This window comes from Coccinella septempunctata, chromosome 5 (assembly GCF_907165205.1).
Source record: "Coccinella septempunctata chromosome 5, icCocSept1.1, whole genome shotgun sequence".
Classification (NCBI taxonomy): domain Eukaryota; kingdom Metazoa; phylum Arthropoda; class Insecta; order Coleoptera; family Coccinellidae; genus Coccinella; species Coccinella septempunctata.
In genome coordinates this window covers 26,138,521-26,162,478 of record NC_058193.1, presented here as the reverse complement: position 1 = coordinate 26,162,478, position 23,958 = coordinate 26,138,521, and the positions used below count along the sequence as shown (strand labels likewise).

The window sequence follows — 23,958 nt, the reverse complement described above, 5'->3', positions numbered from 1 at the left end:
TGGCGTTTCATTTCCTTTTTCAAACGTCAACCTAAGGAATCCATGAAATGACAGTGCATTTCTTTCCATGCAGATTTGCTGGAAATCCTATCGATTCTCCTTCAATTTTCGTAGGTTCATTATTATTTTAGAATCGGAGACAAGGGAAATTATAACTCCCCTTTGAATTTTCAGTCATAGAAAATAAATCCTTCCGTCAAGATGTTTTCTATTGATTTTTGAAGGTAATCCATAGAGCTAAAAATGAATCATGAAATTGCCACAGAAATCTAGTACTACACTACCCCGATGCTAACCTCAATCATTCAAAAAACACATTTTGACTGTTGAGAAGTAAGACTTCAAAGTTTTGAAAATATAACATGACATATGATAAACATATGATGAACATATGATAAATTATAATTCTTGATTATAATGTCCCCTTTAGTATAATTGAAGAAAAAGTCCTGTAGCTTTTCCAACCCATCCCATCTATGACTGTGAGTCGAATCACAACATAATTCGGTATAAATCAGCCTGATTCTGACTTACAATGGGACGTTGGATGTTAAGAATGATATAATTCCGTATTTTTAACCAGGAGGAGAGAATATGCCATTCAGAATGAAAGAGACGGCTGGAATAAAACGTTACTAAGCCCCGGTGACTCGTCAACCACGGCTGCAACCTGTCCACATAAATCTGTCAACTTTTGACAGATTGATGTGATGTTGTTCGCCCAGGTGTGGAGAAATGACGCCTGGAAGTTTTACTTCCCCTTCGGGATAGAATGCAACACGAAACCGTAACAGAAAAATGACGAAGTTGTACAATGTAGGTTAGGGATTCCGCTCGATGGATTGCGGTTGGTATCGCTGGTTTTATTTTTATGGTCTTCCCGATTATTATTTCTTTTTCTCTGAAGAGACTGTATATGAATAATCCAGAAAATAAATATCATCTATACTGCCCTATAATGTATAATTTTCACTTCACATAATCTCAATTTAAGTCGTAAGAAATTACGACTAACAAAAAAATGAATTACATAGGATCCATATGAAATGTTCTATACCGATAGAACATCAAAAAATAAGTGGTCTTTCGTCCAGTTGCAGGAAAGTCCATTAAAATTTAATACTTCATTAAAATCTTAATCCTCCATTTTCCCCTTCAAAAATGCCAGTTTTAAATTTTGATAGGACATCAAATCTTAATGGACTTTCCTGCAACTGGGCCTTTGTCTAATGAATTTATGACCGAAACTGTTCATTAAGAATACTAGAGCCCTTGAAAAGGTCCTCATTATAATCGGTTTGTCCTATAGAACTTCTGAAATTGTTTCCAAAATATATTCAAATGGTAATATTCAGTTATACCGAGACAAGTGGTTTGCTTAAGCCTCCTTGGTTTTTCAGATTCACTAAGGGTTTTTTAGATAATACGTATAGAAATCATATTCTTGCCCCCTCTTTATTTACCAAAAATCAACAGTTTTCTAGTATTAGAGACTTCCTTTTCCAAGAGTATAACATCAGCAAGGTGCTACAACCCTAGAAAAGGTTTAGAGGAATGATAAATTTGTTGAATGTACATAGGAGTTATGGAGGAGTATTATAATGTTCAGCACAAGCAGATAACCTGACTGATTATCCTCAAATAATTAAGTCCCAAATTTTAAATGTTTTTCTATATAGTGATTTTCGTACCTATTATTTGTTTATCAGGTTGTTATGCTGTAATCATTGAAGGTCGTCTATATCAATTAGTCCCAGAAGATAGTAAGATTGATGAAAATTTATTTTGTTCCCATCACCATAATTTTAACGAATAGTTCTGGTTCAGCCTTCCTACAACGTGATATTTTAGCAGCTGTAATCTGCTGCATGTCTTGAAACTTTTCCAGTGCCCTCTGTAGAAGCCCAAACCAAGGCACTCGATCCAAATGAATTTGTCGGGGTTTATCACGGGCCAGGGAAACATGAAGAGAGTCTGGGGTAAACAGAGTGGCTGTCTGTCTGGTGGAAGAATAAATAGCGAGATAGATCTGCCGTAGCCATCCTCTGCGAGCGCGCTTGTCTGTCGGCCGATGACAGATTTATGTGGACAGGTTGTAAACCTGGACCGTGGCACGCCATCAAGTCTTGAAATCTTCTTTCTTCCTCTTTTCCGTGTGGGAGATATGGCCGTTTTGTTGTCTTCAACGTTTCATCCGAATACGTTCCGATTCCAGCACTTCATGCTCGTTTCGACGGAATAATAAGCTCTTCATGATCCCTAAACCAGTACCTTATGGTCCCAATATGAAGTTGAAGTGATGAAAGAACGAAAGAAAGCACATAAAATTCATAAATATGGCCTTGATAGTGTTGCGTAAGAAGATGACTCCATATCATTGACATTTGAATGTTGCTTCTGGTGAATTCTGGCTCACTTCAAGAACAGCAAATAAAACGTTCATCCACGTAATACATAGTATATTGATGTTACATTTCGAGGCATACAATTAAGAGTCCAACACTTGCAATTTATTGGAAGCTTCTATGCAGCCTTCCTACGAACTTGGACGTGAGAACTATGGCTCTAAATTTGTTCATTTTCGACTTATAACACGTTTTTCCCGTAGTAGGGATCATTTTTCAGATCCTGGTGTGACATTAATTGTGTTTTTCACCCTAAACGGATTTCAAGGATTCTGTGATTTTTTTTCGAGCTCTGATAAACAAAATAAGTTTTTCGCTGAATGAATTGAATTTCTTATCCCAGATACGGACCATAAGTCGCTAGATGACTTAATACGTTACTAGATACGCTTAGTTAGCGCCAAGCCAAGAGGAAAGGAGAAGACATCTTCAAGATGCTTCTGGTGATGACAGTTTATCACGCGCATCTCGTGGAGCATATATAAACTTGTGTCGGACGCAAGCAAGCTTCCGCCTGTGCTGTGATACTGTTCCGTTTTTATTACGCTTGTTCTTAACGCCAACTCCAAAGTCGTGAAGTTTTGTTTCTTGTTTATTTTCAGTGAAGAGAATTTTCAGACGAAGATCGGAGTTCCCGATGGAACTTCAGAAGCTGACTTCTTTTCCTTCATTATAATAGAATCCTATCACTGGAAGTGCACATAGTTAGTGATTTTTCATTTGATAATCAAATTCTGAATTTCTTCCATTCGCCATATTCTATACCTAGGTTTAAGGTTAAAACAGATATCGAAATAAGAAATAATAAGGGAATTGACTATATTTGCAAATTTCATTACGGAGTCTAATCATTTATTACTGCAATAACAAAATATTATAACATGATTTTCATCTAAAACAAGTACATTACATTACGGCAGAACTATATAAAATTATGTAATAATTATATAAAAACGCACAACACTAAGAATATCTAAGATGAAATTCAAAACTATATAGTTTCAACCATTAACCGTTGGTGGTACAACACCAACCCCTATATACAGAATAGGAGTTCAGCGTTAAAACATTTTTTTCATTCAATTGATTCGTTTTTGAGTTTAATTTTGTACAGAATTTGTCATTTTGTTGAACATGCTGCGTGAAGCAATTAAAGCATATGCAAGTTTAAACTGAATAATTATGAGTTTCATTCATGAATTCACTATTCAAAATCATTCTTCAAATATGAGGTTTAAAAATTCAAATCGCTTCGTTTATATTTTACTATTTGGCAACAACGCCTATTAGAAAATATAAAGAAGAATGGCTTGTTTATGAAATAACAGCTGTTGATTTACAGCGGTCATGAGGCGCGTAGTCACTGGCAAGCCTCAACAGCAACCAGCCATAGCAATCCCATAAAATTTTACGACCTTCCTCGTTCGTCGCAGACTTCATAGACAGCCATCTTGGTCTATCTCATCAAGATAGTGTATTTGTTGTCCTTTTTTATCAACGCATATTTCAGTCCATGTTGCCAACTGGTGCAATTGAAACGAAACGCTTTAAATTTTAAATAACCATTTTTATTTTTCCTTTAAATATTTTTTTTTTTTGGGAAACGGTTGAGATGGATATTTCAAAATGTGACGTTTCAGAGATATTTCATATAAAATACATCATTTTCGTCAGAAGGAGTATTCCCTATTGCAGCATAAATGAGTAAAAATTCGATTGATTTATGTGGAAAATAATTATAATACCAAAAACAGAAGTTTTTTGAAAACTAGAGCAAAAGTCAGATATGGAACTCTAATAAAGCCGTCAGCTAAAAATTTGTGGAATATGTTTAGAAAGTAGGACAATACAATTCAATTAGGTTCATAAGTGGCATAGGTATTGATTCTTCTTTTATCATTCTCATATAGAGTAATCTCAGGTAACAAGTGTTTTTTATTTAAATATCAGTTCATTTCCAAGTTTGTTGAATCCACAACCTCTTGATTTGTTTAGCAAAATAGTTCATAATTTTATAAAAGTTGCCTTTTCTATTTCAATATGTATTTATGAGTCAAATTTACGTATAGGATATTATTGTGAAAGAAAATTTGTCGGAATCTTTAGGATAATGAAAATATGAAAATATTACTATGAAATGGGTTTGAAATGAAGAAATAGCATCACGTCCAGGCTTCCTGGAACCTGAAAATCTTGTATAACTAGAAGGGGTTTGGATAAAAATTCATTCTGAATGAGAAAAAGTACGAAACTTTTTCTCCTCATCAAGGCTCCTATTCTAATGAATATTCTGTTCATGCTGGGTTTAAAACAGAAATTCTATATAGCAGACCAATGTTGCCAAATATGAAGAATTATCTTGTTTTCACATACAGGGTGTCCCAAAACTAGTGAATCAAACGTCACATCACGATGGAGTAGATCAAATAATATCGAATGACACTAATATTATTTGAGCGAAAATGTACCGTTTCTGAAAAAAACCTAACCTAAAGTTGGCGATTTTCGAACTAATTTTTCTATCACAAGGCCAATTTGTGATTAAGGATAGCGTTTTTCCCCCATATTGTCACCCCTATAGAGGGGGTTCATTCTGAGTAATAAAAATCATGTAGAAAAAACAATTGTTTTAATTTACATTCACTTAGGTTATCGATTAACTACTTAAAATAATTTCAATTAGGGGAGCTAAAACAATAATCTTAGTTCAACATAATTTGAAATCGATATCCTCTCTCACAAACTGACCCTGTGTTTAAGAAAAATAGATCGAAAATCGGTATTTTAATAAAATTCGGATTATTTTGGAAACGGTACATTTTCGTTGAACTAATGTTGGTGTCATTCGATAATATTTGGTCTACTTTATCGTGGTGTGACGTTTGATTCACTAGTTTTGGGACAGCCTGTATAAATGAGAGAATATTAGTGACACAATTCGATTTTCAGGTTACCTATATTCCTGTAATGACGGAATCCCTGAAAAAATACAATAATCGGAAAAGGGGCACGTTTAACGCGTCCTTCTCGTCATCGAAGGCATGGGGATGAAACCGACACCCGGAAGATTCGAAGAAATGCTCACGTGTCAATTTGACGACAACCGGAGCAATATGGCGACCGGGCAGCCGGAGCGACGTGATTGTTACAGAGGTCCGCTATCAATAACAAGTTTCCCAGTAAAAACGTCCTGCGGATCTATCGGATAACTCCAGTCACACGTGCCACCCTGTCTCGGCCCTTCTCAGCCACTCAATTCGGAGTCCTTGATGTGTTTATGAGACTACGGGGACTTGGCGGGCGCGATCGGGATGCGGCAAAATTGCCGCCTCCGCGTTCAATTGCCTCCCCATTAAAATGCTCCGCGTCAAATTTTTCCGCTCGATGGATGGCACGCCGCCTGAAGAGGTTGAATGAATCAGCAAGGAACTCTCGGTATTGCAGCCAGGACCGTCGTGTTTCATTTCGGTGTTGAATAAAATTTCAATGAAGACACTTTCCCTACCAGAAAATTTTTCGAATGCAATAGGAATACTCCCTCTGACGAAAATGATGTACTTTTTATGAAATATCTTTGAAACTTCACATTTTGAAATAACCATTTCAACCGTTTCCCAAAAATATCAATTCAAGTACTTAAAAATGAAAAATAAAAATTGGCATTCAAAATTTAAAGCGTTTCGTTTCTATTGCACAAGTTGGCAACATCGACTGAAATATGCCTTGATAATAAAGGACAATAAATACACTATCTGGATGAGATAGACAGAGATGGCTATCTATGAAGTCTGCGACGAACGAGGAAGGTCGTAAAATTTTATAGGATTTTGAGGCTGAATCAACAGCTGTTATTTTATAAACAAGCCATTGTTCTTTTTATTTTTTAGTAGGCGATGGTGCCAAATCGTAAACTAGAAACGAAGCGATTTAAATTTTAAAACCTCATATTTGAAGAATGATTTCGAATAGTTTCCGCGGTGCATTTGAAAAATTCATGAATGAAACTCATAATTATTGAGTTTAAACTTCCATATGCTGTGATAACCCAAATTGAGGAGAATTGCCCATTGTAGGTTAGATTGGGCCAAGTCAGGTTAGATTTCAACTGATATCCTAGGCGGAATATTTGAACCAACAGATGTACATATAAGAAAGTAAACTGAACTGTATCATAAAATGGTTAAGACAGGTGAATAAAGAACGAAACTTATTCGAGAGTTGGGACAGTGAATTGCGTTGGAGCTCCTGCATCCTGCCAGAAGACGCTAGGTTGTACAATTCGTCCCATTTTCGTCGAGGTGAAAGTTGGGTAGCTCTGAAGAGGTAAAATGAATCCGAAACTTTGGTCAGCATCTGATCTTTCTCCACGGAAGGGTATTTCTCTTCATACTTTGATAGACGGTCGTTCTCTAGTTTTATTTGAACTGAAACATTTGTTTTATATCAACGTACTAGCGCAGGACTATTCTAGGCTGACACTATTGCTAGGCTGCTGTTCAAGCGTCAAGGGCAAGTATGGTTACGTTGACTTCGAGTAACGGAAAATTCGAAAAATTAAGTAAATTCGGAGTTTTAAAATTCTTTATCTTTCTCTGTGATCAAGGTTCTAGTGAGAGGAAGATTTTTAGCAATAGTAACCCGCTTAGGTCCGGTGGTTTTACCTGCGAATAACTAAATTTATTCGGCAGATAAGTGTCATTCTTAGGATAAGTAAAATTGATTTCTCTTCACTTTCAGACAGTGTTATTGATCGAATAACTAAACCCTATTCGACGAATAAATCTGTCGTTGAAGCTTAGGAATGAGAGTTCATTTGTCAAATATGAACATAGATCGAATGTCGGTACGTCATTATTGGTTGCATTTTTAAATTCTTGATGTATGGTAATTCACATTGTGATGTGTACGAAATATTTACCAGTTAGCATGATCACGAGTTCTACAATAAGGTGTCTGATCTCAACTAATCAGCGAAAAGTATTATATCGTGTTTTTTCAAATTGTTATCCGTCAAATAACTCCAAGTGAAAGCACAGAAATAAGATATCCTTCAGATAGAAAAATATTCGACAGATGCTCATTCACCTCAAAGTCAAACTTTATTCGAAAGTGAAAGTACGAGGCCTTAAGCACATAGCTTTGTCAACATCATTATTCAAACAAGTTGTATTTCTTTTTCGTTGTGAGTTAAATTCATAGTCACCTTGTTTTCTAAAAGTTTTTCTTTGTTTTTCAAAATGGTTGATAACTAATTTGTAGTTCGAGTTTTTGAAATATTCAAGATGTGGAAATTCGACTTAAAGGGCAAAAATACATAGTTTGTGAAGGATATTCCACTTAAAGATTTCTTCCAGTTAGGGAAGTTCGTGTTATTACTGTATTTTCAATCGAAAAATGTGTGCAAATTAACAAAACGACACATTCTGATAGTCAGGCTGCCATCAAAGCACTGAGCTCACACGTCATCAATTCTATGATATGGGAGTGCCGAAAGAAACTCAACAAATTTCCCAATAATAACAAGTCTGTTTAGCACAAAGGAAATGAAGAGGCCAATTGACGTACCAAGAAAGCAACCAAACTCCTTTTATTGGTATGAAACCATTCTGTGGTTAGTAAAAGGTACCTGCAAGTGCCTAAGAAGGGTTAATCTAGAAGAACCTAGAGTTTGGAACACTCCAAAAAATCCTTAGGAACAACTTCAACTCAGTGAGATCTAAGAAGTATTTGGAGTTTAGCAGGAATATGCTTCAACTTCTTACTGGATTGTTCACACGGCATTGTTCCCTTTACCTAAAAGCTAAATCTATAAGTTAATGCTACATTTCGCTATCAGCAGTTACATCAGGAGGCACAATGAATATTTTGAGGTATACCTCTTCTACTGCAGAATTGGTCGAGCAAAAAAGTGTTCACAGACACCTGAATCACTAGAAATGGCTTGAGGAAGAATCTGCATCGTGCAACAAGGGGCCTTTTTCAAACTCAAAATTCCGATGAATAATGCAAACTTTGTTTTAACTTCGATAGAGCACCGTGCGACAATACACGATATAAACAAAAGGACCGACTATGGATTAATGTGCGACAGTGGAGAAGATCTAACACCTCGGCTAACAATGAGCTAAAAACACCGGGTTAGAAAAGGACGGCTTTCAGGGGCGCCACGGTCTCATTTAGTATACATTAAGCCGATATATTGTTCCTCCAACGAATATATTCTCAGGCCGGCCGATTGTATCTCAGCTATCGGGATTTAGCCAGCATACAGATCGCCTGATCTCTTCTAGAGTCGATTTTTTATGTGCACAGGTAATGTTCAAACGTGGATATTGCAGCGGGGAGGATGGAAGTTTGTGCTCTTCGCTATTTATGCCTGACTTGAGGTATATTGTCTTGAATGGCTTATATGGGTTTCTAATGTATATGAGCGTATTGCCGGAAATATATCTAAAGGAATTATTCCCCTTCTACGGGCGTATATCTTGGGAGGTTTATGTGAGTTGATGCAGCTTTATGTGATTTCCAGATGGACTTACTGATCCTTTTTGGTGCTGTGGAACAAAAACATTAATCATTCAAAGATTTCTGCATTCTTTCTAAGACTGCCTATTCTTCATTTACGATACTAATGGCGTTTCATTTCACGCTTGTGAGTATCGAGTAGCTTATATGTTTTCATATAAAGGGGAGTCCGGGAGACTTGCTCAGGTAGGAGACTTGAACCACCTCAAATATTTCAATTCAAATCTCCATTTTGACCGCCATCAGAACAGTTCGGGAGAGAGGGTTGAACACGATTTTGTTGCTAGGAAGTGAGAAATTGAATAATTTTGTTTGTTACACTGTCTGAAATGTTTAATAGGTGCGTGGTGTAATTTAGTTTTATTCTTTCATGGATTAATATTGTTTTACAAACGATGAGCCTTTTTAATGATAGTTGTAGAAGTTTCAAGAAATCATATGTTGAATAGCCTAAAAGGGAGTGCGGGAGACTTGGCCCATGCTATGGTTGGCGTTGGAAGACATTATCAGTGGTCCAAAATTCTCGCACTGAGCCTAGATAATAGTTTGCTTCAAAAGAAAAAAATTGAATAATAGAAATATACAAAGGTTCAAAAAAGTGAAAAACATCTCGGAAATAAGTGAGAGTGACTCTGAAATAGAAAATATGTATTTTATACGCTGATACATCTGATGATGAAAACCTTGACATAGACAATCGTTGGTCATTCGAAATTGTTTTCTTTCAATGTTTTTACTGATAAAAAACTTATGGTCAAGTCTCTCTCACCCCCTGTTCAACTCTCCCATAGGTAAGGGAGACATGAGCCAATTTTCGGTTCGTAAAAAAAGAATTGCTGTACTCAAAATGTTCATCTTACCAAGACTCTACTTTTATCTATCGTTACCTATTTGGGCATGATATCTTCACGGAAAAAAATGAGTTGCTACCATTTACAGTAACAACTGTCACTCTGAAGCTAAGTGGCTTCAATTCTTTTTTCTACTTTCCAATTTTGAACATCAGCTTACTTGAAAACACCGCATTATAAGAGAAAATATGAAGAATACTTTTAATTTACAAAACCTTCAATAGCGATCCAATTTAGTTTCGAGAGTTAGGTTCTCTGGTTTTTTTGTATTTTTATGGTACGTAATGGTCATAATGAGAACTTTGGAAGACGTGGGTGTGGGTAATTTCATCATGATCAAACAAATGAAAAACTATATTCCAAAATTCATTTCACTCGATAGAACCGTTTATGATATTTTTTATGGTTATTCAACAGCCTTTATCTTTCAAACCGAGCCGATTCGTAAAAAATGGTAAAGGAAAAATGTGGTTTTATAAGCCCAAGAGTCTACTGTTGAAATATTTATACCACTCACAAACTCACCTAGTATAATTTATTCAAAAACAAACCGGAGAATATGCATTTCGATGTACAAAATTGGAAATAGAAAAAAGTGAGTGGTTTCATAAAAAGTAGATACGACAAAACTAATTTTCTTGTTGAATATGTGCGGGCCTATGTTCATATGTAGGATTTTCTTCAAATCCGAAGATTATGGCAAAATGAAATCAACTTCCAACTACCAAATAAACTTTATTGTCTTACTTCGTCCAGATCTAAGATTCTGGGTTGCTAAGCTAAAGCGCGGTGGACATTTCACTACCAATCACTCCTATAAAAGCGACCTTTAACAGCGCCGAGCAGGTACATACAAAGGAATAGAACTAGAGCTAACATTCAATCAATTCACAATTATAGATAAACTGCTATTTTACTCTTTATCGAGCATGAGGGCCTGTAAATCATGACCTCCTACTGCGGGTACATAAATTACTTATCTCCCGACATTTTAATTACCTAAATATTTTATTAATTGTCGGGCAGTCAATAGTCTTCCTTCTACGTGTAGCCGAAGAAATGAGTGAGTTTACGGGAAGAATTGATTGCGAAACCGTAAAGATAATCAGTTTATACGCCAGTTTTTATCGAGTCCCCACGACGCTATTGTGAATAAATCAAGGAAATGAACAGGTACACTCAACATTTAATCCCGATTTGAGTTCGATACGAATAAATGGGAGCAATTTATTTCTTTGTTGCAATTCAGAGTTCTGCATGAAGCGAATTAATTGATAATTTAATTGAACGGGTATCGGGAATGGCGAATTGTTACATACCTGCTTCCACTATATCATATTCCGGTGTTTCCTTTCGTAATTTACTATTCAATATACCTGGGTGTAGTAGAAGAAAGGATATCTGTGAGTGGTCTTCTTAACAGGAAAGCGTTAGATGACGTTTGCTATTCTGCGTTTTCAAAAAATATGGGGTGTCCGGCAGAGTTGAACTCCAGGACAGTTGAATGGTAGCAACTCTTTTTTTTTCGTGAAGATATCATGCCCAAATAGGAAACGATAGATGGAAGTAGAGTGCTGGTGAGATGAACGATTTGAATAGAGCAATTCATTTTTTAGCAACCGAAAATTGGCTCTTGTCTCCCTAACCCATGGGAGAGTTGAACAGGGGGAGAGAGAGACTTGACCAAAAGTTTGTTTATAGGAAAACATTGAAAGAAAACAATTTCCAGTGACTAAGGATTGTCTATGTCAAGGTTTTCATCATCAGATGTAACAGCGTATGAAATAACGTGCTTTCAAAAAATTCGTCGTCAAGTAGGCTATGAAATTTTGAAGGCTGATGTTCGTTGGCTGAACGTCAGAACGTATGTCTTTCCTTGAATTACTTCATCTTCCCAAAATGTAAACAATGATGACATTAACCTATATATCGTAATTTTGTACGGAAAGGCACTTTTAAGAAAAAGTTACCTGTAAATTTCACCCAACGTTCGAGAAGCATTTCTTTTATTGAGTAAGATGACAAGAATCCAAACAATTTGAGGCGGTTAGAAAAATTCTTCGTAAAAATTTTAACCGTCCACTATTTTCATACCTGACATGAATCTTAAATTGATCGTGGTATTATGTTTTTTTTGTAAGAAGGTTCTAGCTACTTCAGTCATATGAATAAATCACAGTAAGAATCTCAATAATATATTTATTAGGTAATTCTCTATAAATATTGAATTGATTTAGTCATTACTGAAAATCCATGACTAAACTAAAAGAACTGAATTACATGAAAATAGCTATTGGACAATTTATTAAAATTCAATTCAGCTATAAAAAGGCATGATGTTTTCTCCTTCATAACGTTCTGCTATTTAAGTTCCATAAAAGAAAGTAGGTCCACATTTTGCCTTTGAGTGATGCATATTGAACTCCAATTTTTCTTGGATGCTACAAGGTAAGGTAATCACAACCTTTTCAGTTTTCTGATAACATGTCAATCTTTATGGAAACAAATGGATATCTTTTTTTCAAAATCGGGTGGCATATGACAACGGATACTCCAGCCACTTGAGATAAAACCTGAACAGAGGTTTGTCGAGCTTCTGTCATCATGTTTTCATTATTGCTGAAGTCTGGTGTTTTCTTCTTTGGTCAACCACTTCCTTTTTTGTTTGAACATACCTGTTTCGTCATCGCAAAACAGTACAATGGAAAAATTCATACTTAATAATCTACAGCAACATAGGATTCTATGAAGTCGCCGGAACATAATATTTCCATTCTCCTTCAATTTTCTTCCCAATTTAGAAGTAGGATTCAATAGTAAAAGACTTTCACACGTCCGTAAAAACCATCTTTATAATCTGCTGATAATTTTAATTCAACAAAAATACAAAATGCTAAAATGACAGTTCACCTGGAAAATAGTATAGCACGACCTAAGAATTACGTTTAGTCACGAAATATTGACGTTCAAAATTCCATAGCCTACTTGACGACGAATTTTTTTTGAACGCACGTTACATATTTTCTATTTCAGAGTCACTCTCTCTTATTTCCGAGATGGTTTTACTTTTTTGAACCTTTGTATTTATTTTTTCATATTTATTTCTATTTTTAAATTTTCTTTTTTTGAAGCAAACTATTACCTAAGCTCAGGGGGAAATTTGGACCACTGATTATGTCTCTCGACCATAACATGGGTCATGTCTCTCGCACTCCCTTTTAGTCTATTCAACTCATGATTTCTTGGAAATTTTTACAACTATAATTAAAAAGGCTCATCGTTTGTGAAACAATATTAATCAATGAAAGCAATAAAACTCAATAACACCACGCACCTATTAAATTTTTCAGACAGTGTAACAAACAAACATTATTCAATTTCTCACTTCCTAGCAACAAAATGTTCAACCCTCTCTCTCCCGAACTGTTCTAATGGCATCAAAATGGAGCCGCCACTAGTTTTGCCTTGTTACTAGTATGTCGCAAGCTATTAACGATACCGGAAATATTTGAGATGGTTCATGTCTCCTACCTGAACAAGACTCTTAAACACCCCCTATGTTATGAAGACAATTAGTTCTGTATACGTCACAGCATGCATCAAATCCGGTAGTTGGTAGTTCTGATTTTTGCAGACTTGTTTATGATAGTGGCCTTGTGAATAATCCAAGTTTGTGACCTCGAACGCAACTTCGTCAAAATCGAAAAAGCTTTTGGCAATTTTTGAGCAGTGTATTTCAAAGACAGATTTCCAATTCAAAAGAGAATCCGCTGTTAGTTATCTACCAGTTCGAAAATTCGTCTTCACCTCTAATTTCTCCGATAGTGCCCTTCGGGAGTGTGGCACTGCTCATGTGATCCATAATTAGCCAGCGAATTACTCCTGGAATTCTTCACCTTCCAGAAAATCCTCTTCGTGGTGGCGTCTCGAAATGGCGACAACAATCCCACTATCCATTTAAATTTCTCCTGCCAACAACCCAATTCTATTGGCGTTGACAACTGGACGTGATTAATTGAAATTTAAAGTCGATCCCAAACGTGTTTTCTTGATGGCCTTTCGGAGTTCAAACATTCCCCGCAGCTTGTCCCGCTGTCATTGTTTTTCGTTTTATGGGAGATGAGAGACGTCAGGAGTATTCGTCCTTGACGTTTCCTGTCGATCACTGTGATCGATGTTAATTATTATTGATTAATTTAATCGAATAATCAGCCTGTGACATAAATTATGATATGCGATGAAAATGTTACTCGAAAGATTATTTCAAAGGTCTCCATCATAGGAAATGTCGTGTCATTAGGTTGCTTTCGTGGAGAAATCAGATTACAAAAGGAGCCGTCCATCAAGTGAGATGGACATCTACATAATTAAAATGAAAAAAGAATCATTTGACCTTGGTTCTTTTCCACGTGGGACTTAACCACTGTGGAAGTATATTTCTGAGTCTTTCATGATACTTTACGAGCATAGTAGGGAAAATTGTGTTTGAAAGTAACTTCTGTTTGAAAAAGGAATTATTTAGTGGATTTGTTGAACAAATTTATTATTCAAACATCGCTATTTTGAGCAAAATGTATTACTTCCTGAATAGGTATGAATGTTTTCATTTCTGCAGGAATGAATTGACTACTCAAATTTATTTTTTGTAAATAGAATTTTCTTTCGTTTATTTCTCATGTAAGTCTTTCAGTTCAGATGTAACGTTTGATTCCTTCAGAAATACTGGTCACATCATACCTGTTCTAGATTCTTTGAGAATATCATCAATATTCCTCAGACAACATCATATGTACTTTCTCCGTATTCGCTTGATATAAAATGGAATTCCTCAATCAAAAATCAATAAAAATCAACGAATCTACATCAATGTGTTCGCACTAATAAAATCACTCAATAATCCATATGTGTTTGGAGTTAGAATTATCATCAACATTCCGAGGGTTGTTGACATGAGGATTATGTTAATCGAATATTTTATTGTATCATTTTAATATATTCAAATTGATTCTTTACGATTATTATTGAGCTACTAACAGCCTCAGAGAACCGTATGGTAATGAGTTTGTTCCATTCAATTGAATAATGATACATCGGGTTTCTCACTCGGTCAAAGTGTGAAATCTTAATGATTGCAGAGAACTTTACATTTTGTTGAACTGCGAGAGTTAAGGAAACTTAAAAAAATTTTTACGTTGCTAGATTCAGCATTCGCATAAAATCTTGCTTCTTAAGCTATATTTAACTGAATATAGCTAGTATAAGGTATCGTACATACTGACGTAGGTGATCTTCATTAAGATTTTCATCAAAATCTCCTGTGCTTATATAGTTTTGGAATTGAATTTTCAAAGTTTACCTAACACGTATTTTTTTGGCATTTCGGTGTAGTCGGTCCTATTCGTATATCATTGATGAAGTATCTATTAATTTCAATGTCGTCAATTTTTAACATTTATTGGTAACAACATTAAGTTGTTTTGTAGATGATCATTCAGATCATAATCAACGGTTGATAAAAGTAATCAGTTTTTAGCAATCAAGGTATATAAATTTGTGAACAACCAGATTCGGCTTAAAAAAACTTGCGAAAATCTTGTAGAGGCAATTTTTAACAGAGAGTTGATTCATCTATGAAGCTATATCGAGTTCTAATGCAATGGTAGAGATTTGAAGATAGTAGAGAATTTCGGCGTATACAGGGTGAGTTTTTGACTCGTACAAATATGTTAACAGTAGATTTTTGAGGTCAAAAAAAAACTTTTTTCTATGCCATTTTTTTCCGATTTGGCCCTGATAAAAAGATATAACCATTTTATGTTTTCATAGTGATCTGTGCCAACCCTGGAAGAACAAAATCACCTTCAAAATAACTATCTAAATCTGTGTCACGACACATCTATGGATCTTTTGAACAGAGTTGTATTCAGCCAAAGTAACCAATTTTTCAAATTTCACAGATATTTTTTAATTTTTGAACAAAAAATTACTCCAAAATGGAGAATATACAAGAAAATATGAAGAGTACTTTATTTTACAAAACGTTCAAATATTCATTAGATAGCATCCAACTTAGTTTCAAGTGTTAGGTTCTTTGAATGTTTGGTATTTTTATGGTACATAATGAGAAAAACTGGACGAGGTGGGTAATATCTTGTGTCTGAAAAAGATTCATCAAAAGAATGAAAAACTATGTTCCGAAATTCATTTCATTCGATAAAACCGTGTGTGAGAGAGAAATTAAAATAACATTTTTTTATGGTTTTGCAACAGCCTGTATCTTTCAAACCGAGCCGATTCGAAAAAAATGGTAAAGGAAAAAATTGTTTCTTTTAACCACAAGAATCTACTGTTAGAATTTTTGTATGAGTCAAAGACTCACCTTGTATGCGGCATATGCCAATTCAATTTTTTTTTGGCTTTGGGCACTGGGAAAGGCCACCAAGAAACGAAAGACTAAACTGACATCAACCCTCGTGAAAATACATGACGCTATATTTTCACCGCCCATTTGAATTCGAATTGTTATGTTTGTTCCAACAAATTTGATGACATTGTTAAGAATCAACCCCTATTCGAAACTGAAGAGGAATCGAAGGTCTTGGGGAAAGTTGAACGATAACCATTGGATGTGTCTAATGGTGCGCGAAGGACCCTGCTACCCAATTTTATTGTACTTTCTTCCCAGGACAACAATCTCTTGTTCATGTTTATCGGGTATTTGTCTTAATGCTCAATCTTCTAATGCGGAGTAATTTGAGGACTAAGATGTTTTTATTATTGTATATCCTAGGACCTAAGGATGAAATGGCTTTTTAAAACGTAAAATGTATTCAGATGGCGTTTTCTCTTGTCTCCGCCTATACGCGATCTAGAGTTAGGATATTTAAATTCAAGGCGCTGTTTTGTGGAGTTAACTTCGAAACGGATGGGCAGATTTTGGCCACTGTGGAAACAAACAATTCGTCACAGATTTAAATCAGTTGATATTTAAATGTTTAATTCGCCATATCATAAAAAATATTAAATCATATGATGTTAAATTGGGAAAATATATACATAGAAATAAAAAATATGTTGGAGAGACCCGTGGCGTGTGATACGTAAATCCGATTTGATGCAGGCGGAATAAAAACTGTTTAAAAACGGTCGTGGAACAGTAAACATGATGAACGGCATACACCTGTGTGAATATCAGTACATTCCACTGAAATGACCTCATAATTTATACAGCTATTGCCATCAAACAATACTTCATTCTGGATTGATTTAGCTTGTTCCCGCGTACATAACGAGAACGAGTTTACTCTCCGCTTCCACGCTTTTCGGTCGAATTGCGGCCAGAGTTGGTTCATCAGAAATGCAGGGACAGGAGGGTCAGCAGCAATTTCGATCTAGATTTCAGTTATTTTCGGGAGGCCGTGAAAGGGTGTGCCTATATTTCCAGCCAGCTCGTTACGTTTTTCAAAAGAGCATATCAATTATTTTGTACGAACTTTGTTACTCTCGATAACTCGTGGAAAAAAATTGTTGCAGCAAAAATGTTCTCAAAGAAGTCGAGTTGTTTCCATTTCTCAACTTAGGTTTAAGAGTCGACTGTTGGTAAATGATGATTTCATGGTTACCTTAACTACGTGAAATATGTAATTTAATGATAAGATACTAAATAAAAAAATTTAAAAACAATTATTTAGACGTAGACAAAATATCTACATATTTATCAAACTGATTTAAGTTTAAAATGTTCAAAAATGCCTTATATATAGGATGAGTCTATGACTTTTGTAAAATATTTCAACAGTAGTTTCTTGAGGTCAGAAGAAACACTTTTTTCTCATGCCATTTTGTCCGATTCGGCCCTGAAAAAAGATATGGTCATTTTAAGTTTTCATAATAAGCTATGCCGCCCCTGGAAAAACAAATTTACCTTCAGAATAACTAGCTAAATCTGTCACACTACACATCTGTGGATCCTTCAAACAGAGTTGTATTCAGCCAAAGTAGGTACCCAATTTTTCAAATTTCACAGATACTTTTTAATTTTTAATCAAAATACTCGAAAATGACTCATTATACGAGAAAATATGAAGAATACTTTTGTTTTACAAAACGTTCAAATCTTCATTAGATATCGACCAATTGGAAGACGTTTTTGTCTTAGAAAATTAATCAAATAAATGAAAAAATATATTCCGAAATTTATTTCATTCGATAAAACCGTTTATGAGATTTTTTATGGTAGATACTGACTGTATCTTTTGACCCGAGCCGATTTAGAAAAAATGGTAAAAGAAAAAAGGTTTCTCTTGACCTCAAGTATCTATACTGTTAAAATATCTTTACGAGTCAAAGACTCACCCTGTATATTCTCTCAGCTCCATATAATCTCACATTGGTAGAAAAAATTTCGTAAAATACAGAGCATATTGATTATTCAGGAATTAAATCCATGAGTATTTTGTTTATCTGTTTATCGTCATTTTACAGAATTATTTGAGAAGTGAGTTCTTAGATATATATTATCAGTAGAAAATTATTTTCTTCACTTTTAATCTCTAATATTGTTGGAAATAGGTAATGATCGGCTTTCATACGTAGGATGTTATTTTATGATCGAAAATCTGACAATAACTTCAGTACTGATAATATTTAATCAGGAGAACAAAAAAAAGTCTATACATCATAATCAATACAAAAACTGTTAACAAGAACATTTTTCAAATTAAATTCTTGAAAATGGAGAGAATTCTCATTTATCAGATTATTCCGCATAAAAAATAAAGCATGTCCTAATTTATCATAAACATAGGCTCATCGATTTTGAGACAATATGAGAATGAAAATTTGTTTTTAAGGAGAATGTCATATTGTTTTAATAGAAAGAAAAACAAAATACTTGACAATTTGACTCTTTTTACACTAAGCAATTATATGGGAAAACCAAATGTTTTTCATTGCCTTCTCTCTCACATTGAATATCTGCTCAATTTCATTTCTGTCGGATATTTTTTATATTAAAAATTGGTTTTCAGGCGCCATCCTTAGCTGTGCTCAGAAAAAAATTATATGAAAGATCCTCACTTTTTTGACAAGGAATTAACCTTTAATTTTTTTCGCAACGACTATTGATTCACACCCTGCATACCTAACTATTTCCAAAAGTCTTTTTGTAATAATCAGAAAAATCTCTTTTCTGATGTATTCCCACTTTTGGTTGAATGATAAACAAGAAAAATATTTTTCAGGATGATTAAAATAGATCATTATTCTCTCTTCAACGTGACACAGTGTACATAAAAGTTCAGTTTTCTTATTCAAATACAAATCGTCTTTTTCCATTGCGACAGCAACCCTTTTTTCCGGACTCCTTCTGGATGTGCCCGACAGTCACCTCGACGCTACTCGGAGGGTTTATTTCCTTTCGTCCGGTTGACGTGACACGTCGGAATCGTCCTGCGAGTGACAGATAGATGAATCTGCGGACTTTGTCAGGCGGGGGCATCGTCAGAGAATGGGACGCTGCTGTCCCATGTCATTTTCTTCTCGGTTCGACGGAGGAAGGGGAGGACCAACCACTCATACACTGACTTTTGACTAGCCCGGCGAGGTGGTGGAGGGGTTGTTCGAGTGGGATTTTCGGCCGACAGGGGCGCTAGGCCTTTTGTAAACAGTGTGCCTGTGAATGCCGGCAGTGGTGGCTGCACCCTCGCGTCCCATCCATCGCGACGTTTTCGTGCGAATCTAGAATGGAGTGCGATCGGCTTCTCTACGACCACATGGTGGTTTTCGCGAAATATCTCAGTTTGTTACGTGGAGGTTAGTGTTGTTTTGCATGTTCATTTATGGCAGTGATTCTGAGCGATGGAATGCTGGATTACTTTGTCGTATATTCGATTCGGTGAATTGTTTTGATCGCATGCTTTTTTTTTGGCTTTCTGTGTTTTTATGACGGGACAATAGGCACTTCATTTGGTATTCCCTGTTTGAAAATTCTCCTCAATTTTGATTTATTAGAAAAATGATGAACCTAATCGTTCCAAGTCTAAATTGTTCGTTTTTTATCCTCCTCACATTCATAGCATAATTATTATACTTGCTTGAAGATATCCAGTGTAGTTCTTCTGATTTTTCCCAAAATTTTCACCATATTCCGCATTTCTGCCACATTCAAGAAATAATTTCCTTGTTGAGCTTCATATTTAGACTACAACCCTTCCTTCCTGTCAGTAAAACTCAACTTCGTTCAACATCAGTAACTCAATTTTCAAAATATTGTGTCTTGAATTCCCAAACATTTTCCTCAAGATTTTCAACCATTCTGAGAAAAAAAATAAATGTTTTCCTTTACATCTAAAAAATGAACTTCTGTTGAAAGCAACCTGAATTTTTCCTCATATTCAATAATCTATTAACTTATTGGCATCCTATCAGTAATGTTTCCAGGAAACTATAGACTGTATAAATTTTTTTCAATTTTCGACATATGAATGAATCTCAGTGGAGGAGAAAGGATTAGTATTTGGATATGTTCGAAATGTAATAACTATATATTTTTCCTGTTAACTATTCTTAGTTAACTGATAGGATATATCATGATCCACAGTTTGTTTTACCCTCGGTTTTACCTGAAAGACTACAAAATATTTCTGATCACAAAATTTCAAGAAAAGAATTGCTAACTCACATGATTAACTGTGAACCATATCATGTAAATGAGCTTAGTGAATATTTTGGGGGATTGCAATAGGTTTGTTTTGGGGGTCTTTTTTGTGTGTATTTGACTTGTTCTCACTTTGCTGCTTCCTCTGTATTGGTTTTCAATAATTTTGAGAATAAACTATATTATTATTATTATTCTTACCGGTTTTCTTTCCTTGGCTCTGTCAAAAATATTTTTTACTTCCATCTGCATGTGGTAGCAATTGAAAATTAAAATTGAGAAGTGATTGTGGACTTTCAAAACTTCATAGAAAATTTGTATATGTCTTAAAATACACGATATTCCAAGTGAATACTTCAGAAAACTCGAGAATAGTTACTCTAGCAACTATGGCTTTTTCGCAAAATGAACTTTTTGCGCAAAAAATATATTTACCATAGAAATCAATCCCTGATGCGAACCTCAAATTCAGTGGTCTGATAGAGAATTCAAAATAGCCCGTCATCGATTTTTTGTGCTTTCAGGAAATTTCTGCCTCAAAATAATAAGCTTTTCCGCCCCTAAAAAAATATTGAATAAATTTCCGATGACGCAAAATGGAAAATGTTTGTTCGCCACCTAATCAGCGTAGTGCATCAGGGGAATTTTCCGAGAAACCATGCGAAAACACCCTTTACACGTGATCCACACGTCCGTTTCCTCGAACAGACATCGTGTGCAAAAAATCGTAGGATGTGCAACCCTGAATCACCGACAAATGACTCCGGTGTCAAAGGGTAGGCACGCGTTTATTCGGGAGCGCCAATTGCCGCTTTCGCTGTGTACGGCATCACCCTTCTTACGGCCCCTTACGCCTCGAGGAAATCGAGGTATTGTTACCAAAGTCACCTGCTTCTCTTTTTTCGGAAACTGACGGCTGAGAAATTCCTGTCTCGTGCGGGGGTATGCTGGTGGGACTCTGGCCGTTTATTTTGTGGTATCGGAGACCGGAGTTCCCTTGTTCGTATCATGCAGAAGAATAAGACTCTTCAGAGATTCTGAATGAGATATTGAGCGAACCATGATTTTTCTTTCATTCTTTTGAAAATGAAAGGTATTTTACGCGGTAGTGCGGGAAGGAAATGAGGTGAATGGAATTCAGCTGGATTTCATCCACCATTTTGCAACATTCATGTTTTCGTTGATGATTATTTTCATCAAAACATCGCGAAGAAAATACCTTATAGAACTTAATGTGAATACTGAAATCGCTTCAGTTTTTGTTCTTATTGATATCAATTTATTTTCAATAAAATTAACGGAGATTATGATGGTATTTTGCTGATCTTAGTGTAATTTCAGCCATGAGTTTCGTTATTTGGGTATTTCGCATACCTAAATCTGTAAAATTAACTGCACTTCTAGATAGAAATGTTTCTTAGGTAGTGTCACATTTGAGGTCAATATAAACAATGTGAGTCTTTGACTTGTACACATATTTTGACAAAAGATTCTTGAGGTCAAAAGAAACGCTTGTTTCCTCTACAATTTTTTTCGATTCGGCTAGGATAAAAAGATATAACTATTTTAAGTGTTCATAAGGAGCCAACCAGGGAAATTTGACACTGAAGTTTTTCCAAGCGTTAAATATAACATTTTAACCTTAAAACAAGCATAAACTCACTTTTTCCATATCATTTGGTCAACGACGTAGTATTTATCTACAATAATTTCGTTATCGATAAATATTGAATATTTTTCTCTTGATATATAATTTATTTTCGATAACAATAGCGAATTCAGCTTGCGAACACGTATATGAGCTCTGTATTCATCTCCGATATGTAATCATTCATTATCGTTGTTTATATTTCATTTGATACAAACAATATTTTATAATTCAGTGTGTTATGTTTTAAGTTTACTTCTATGGATCTTTTAAAAAGAGTTGTACCTAGTTTTCCGAATAGCACAGTTGGTTTTCATTTTTGAATATCCAATCACTCAAAAACGGTGCATTACCTATACGAGAAAATAGGAAGAATACCGTTATTCTCCAAAATGTCCAGATAAGCATTCAATTCACTTTCAGGAGTTGGGTTCTTTGAATTTCTGGTATTTTTATGGTATATGTAGAGTCATTCGGGGTAACTGTGCGCAGTGAGTAAGTGTGCGCAGTGGGTATATCTCGACTATGCAATGTATGAAAGAGGGGCTCATTTGGGTGAAGCAAGGGCGCAGAATCGCAATAGTAGTTTTTAATAGGAGTGCGCCGTGCCAAGTTTCTTTAACTTTTTATTTGCAATCAATCAAATTCACTAGTTTTCTTGTTAATTTTTAGCATCACTGCACATTCTGCCAGGTCCAAGATCCGAGTCCCTCAGTGTTAAACAATATTTTATTCGATCATGGGCATATTAATCTAAATATATAATAAAAAATTTTAGATTCTCTTATCTGCTCAACTCTATAAGAACGTCAATTCAAATTTTGGCTTACTGGGGAAAGTGTGCGCGGGTAAGTGTGCGCATAGATTCATTATATGGGCATTAGTTCAGTGAGGAATAAATTATGACATTGTTGATTTTCTTGGTTAAGACTCGATCAGTATTGTCCTATTTGTTCAGAAAAATATGAAGAGCCACCAACAGGAAAATGTATCAAGTGTTGTGTTCACCAAGAATTGTGGCACGAACAATAATGCACTGCTTGTAAAAAGGCGCTTCTGTATTGACAATAAACAGCATTTCTCTAATATTGTAACATTTTGATGACATTATTTTGTAATTTGTTTTCATTGTGTGATTCACTAAGCACTGCGTTCACTTACCCCGTGAGGGTGCGTACACTTACCAGCAATATGGGGCATGTGAACGCACCCCGACTTTCTCTATCAAATTCTTTTTTACAGAAAGAAAACGTTTTTGTTTGTTTGCTTTTTGATGTTTTCTTATAGATTAGAAAATATTCTATCTTATGAATATGTTTTAATTTTCCTAGATTCAACATTTGAAACAGGGTATGGCTTGAAAGGCAAAAGTGCGCACAGTTGCCCCGAATGACTCTAATGGTCATAATGAAGAAACTGCAATTTTGTGTTCGAAGAAGATTAATCACATCAATAAAAAATTATATTCCGAAAATAATTCCATTCGATGATATCGAATTACATTTTATCTTCAACAACCTGTATTATTTCAACAGAGCCGAATTGAAAAAAATAGTAAGGGAAAAAGCGTTTATTTCAACCTGCTGTTCAAATATATGTACAAGTCGCCGTGTAGATATGTGTTCTTTCCAAAGTCAGCAATACATTTTAGGTAGACCAGCCTTTTTGATCTGAAATAGAGTCTTATTTTGGGTAGAGACGCTTTTGAAGTAGAAGTGATTGTAAGGCAGAGTAGCCTCTCAGTTGAAATTGTCTTTAAGGAAGAATAGCCTTTTTATTGGGAAATAATTTTTCTTCGAGAAGCCAAGCAGCTATGCGCCAGTTCACTACCTGGATGGCTGAACGCTCTCCCCATTTCTCAATTAAAATTCA

General features: G+C 35.3%; 1 protein-coding gene across 2 annotated transcripts in view; it reads left to right on the top strand.

The window, feature by feature from the left end:
- Window positions 1-23,958, top strand: part of LOC123313137 (protein tiptop) — a 167,958-nt gene that overhangs the window by 117,760 nt on the left and 26,240 nt on the right. Inside the window, exon 1 of one of the 2 annotated variants that reach the window (XM_044897866.1) lies at window positions 19,346-19,594. The exons of the other annotated variant lie outside the window; for it this stretch is intronic. Coding sequence (XP_044753801.1) covers window positions 19,525-19,594 — 70 coding nt within the window. The 5' untranslated portion in view covers window positions 19,346-19,524. Of the gene's footprint in view, window positions 1-19,345; window positions 19,595-23,958 lie in introns of those variants that run through there. 2 annotated transcript variants of the gene reach the window in all.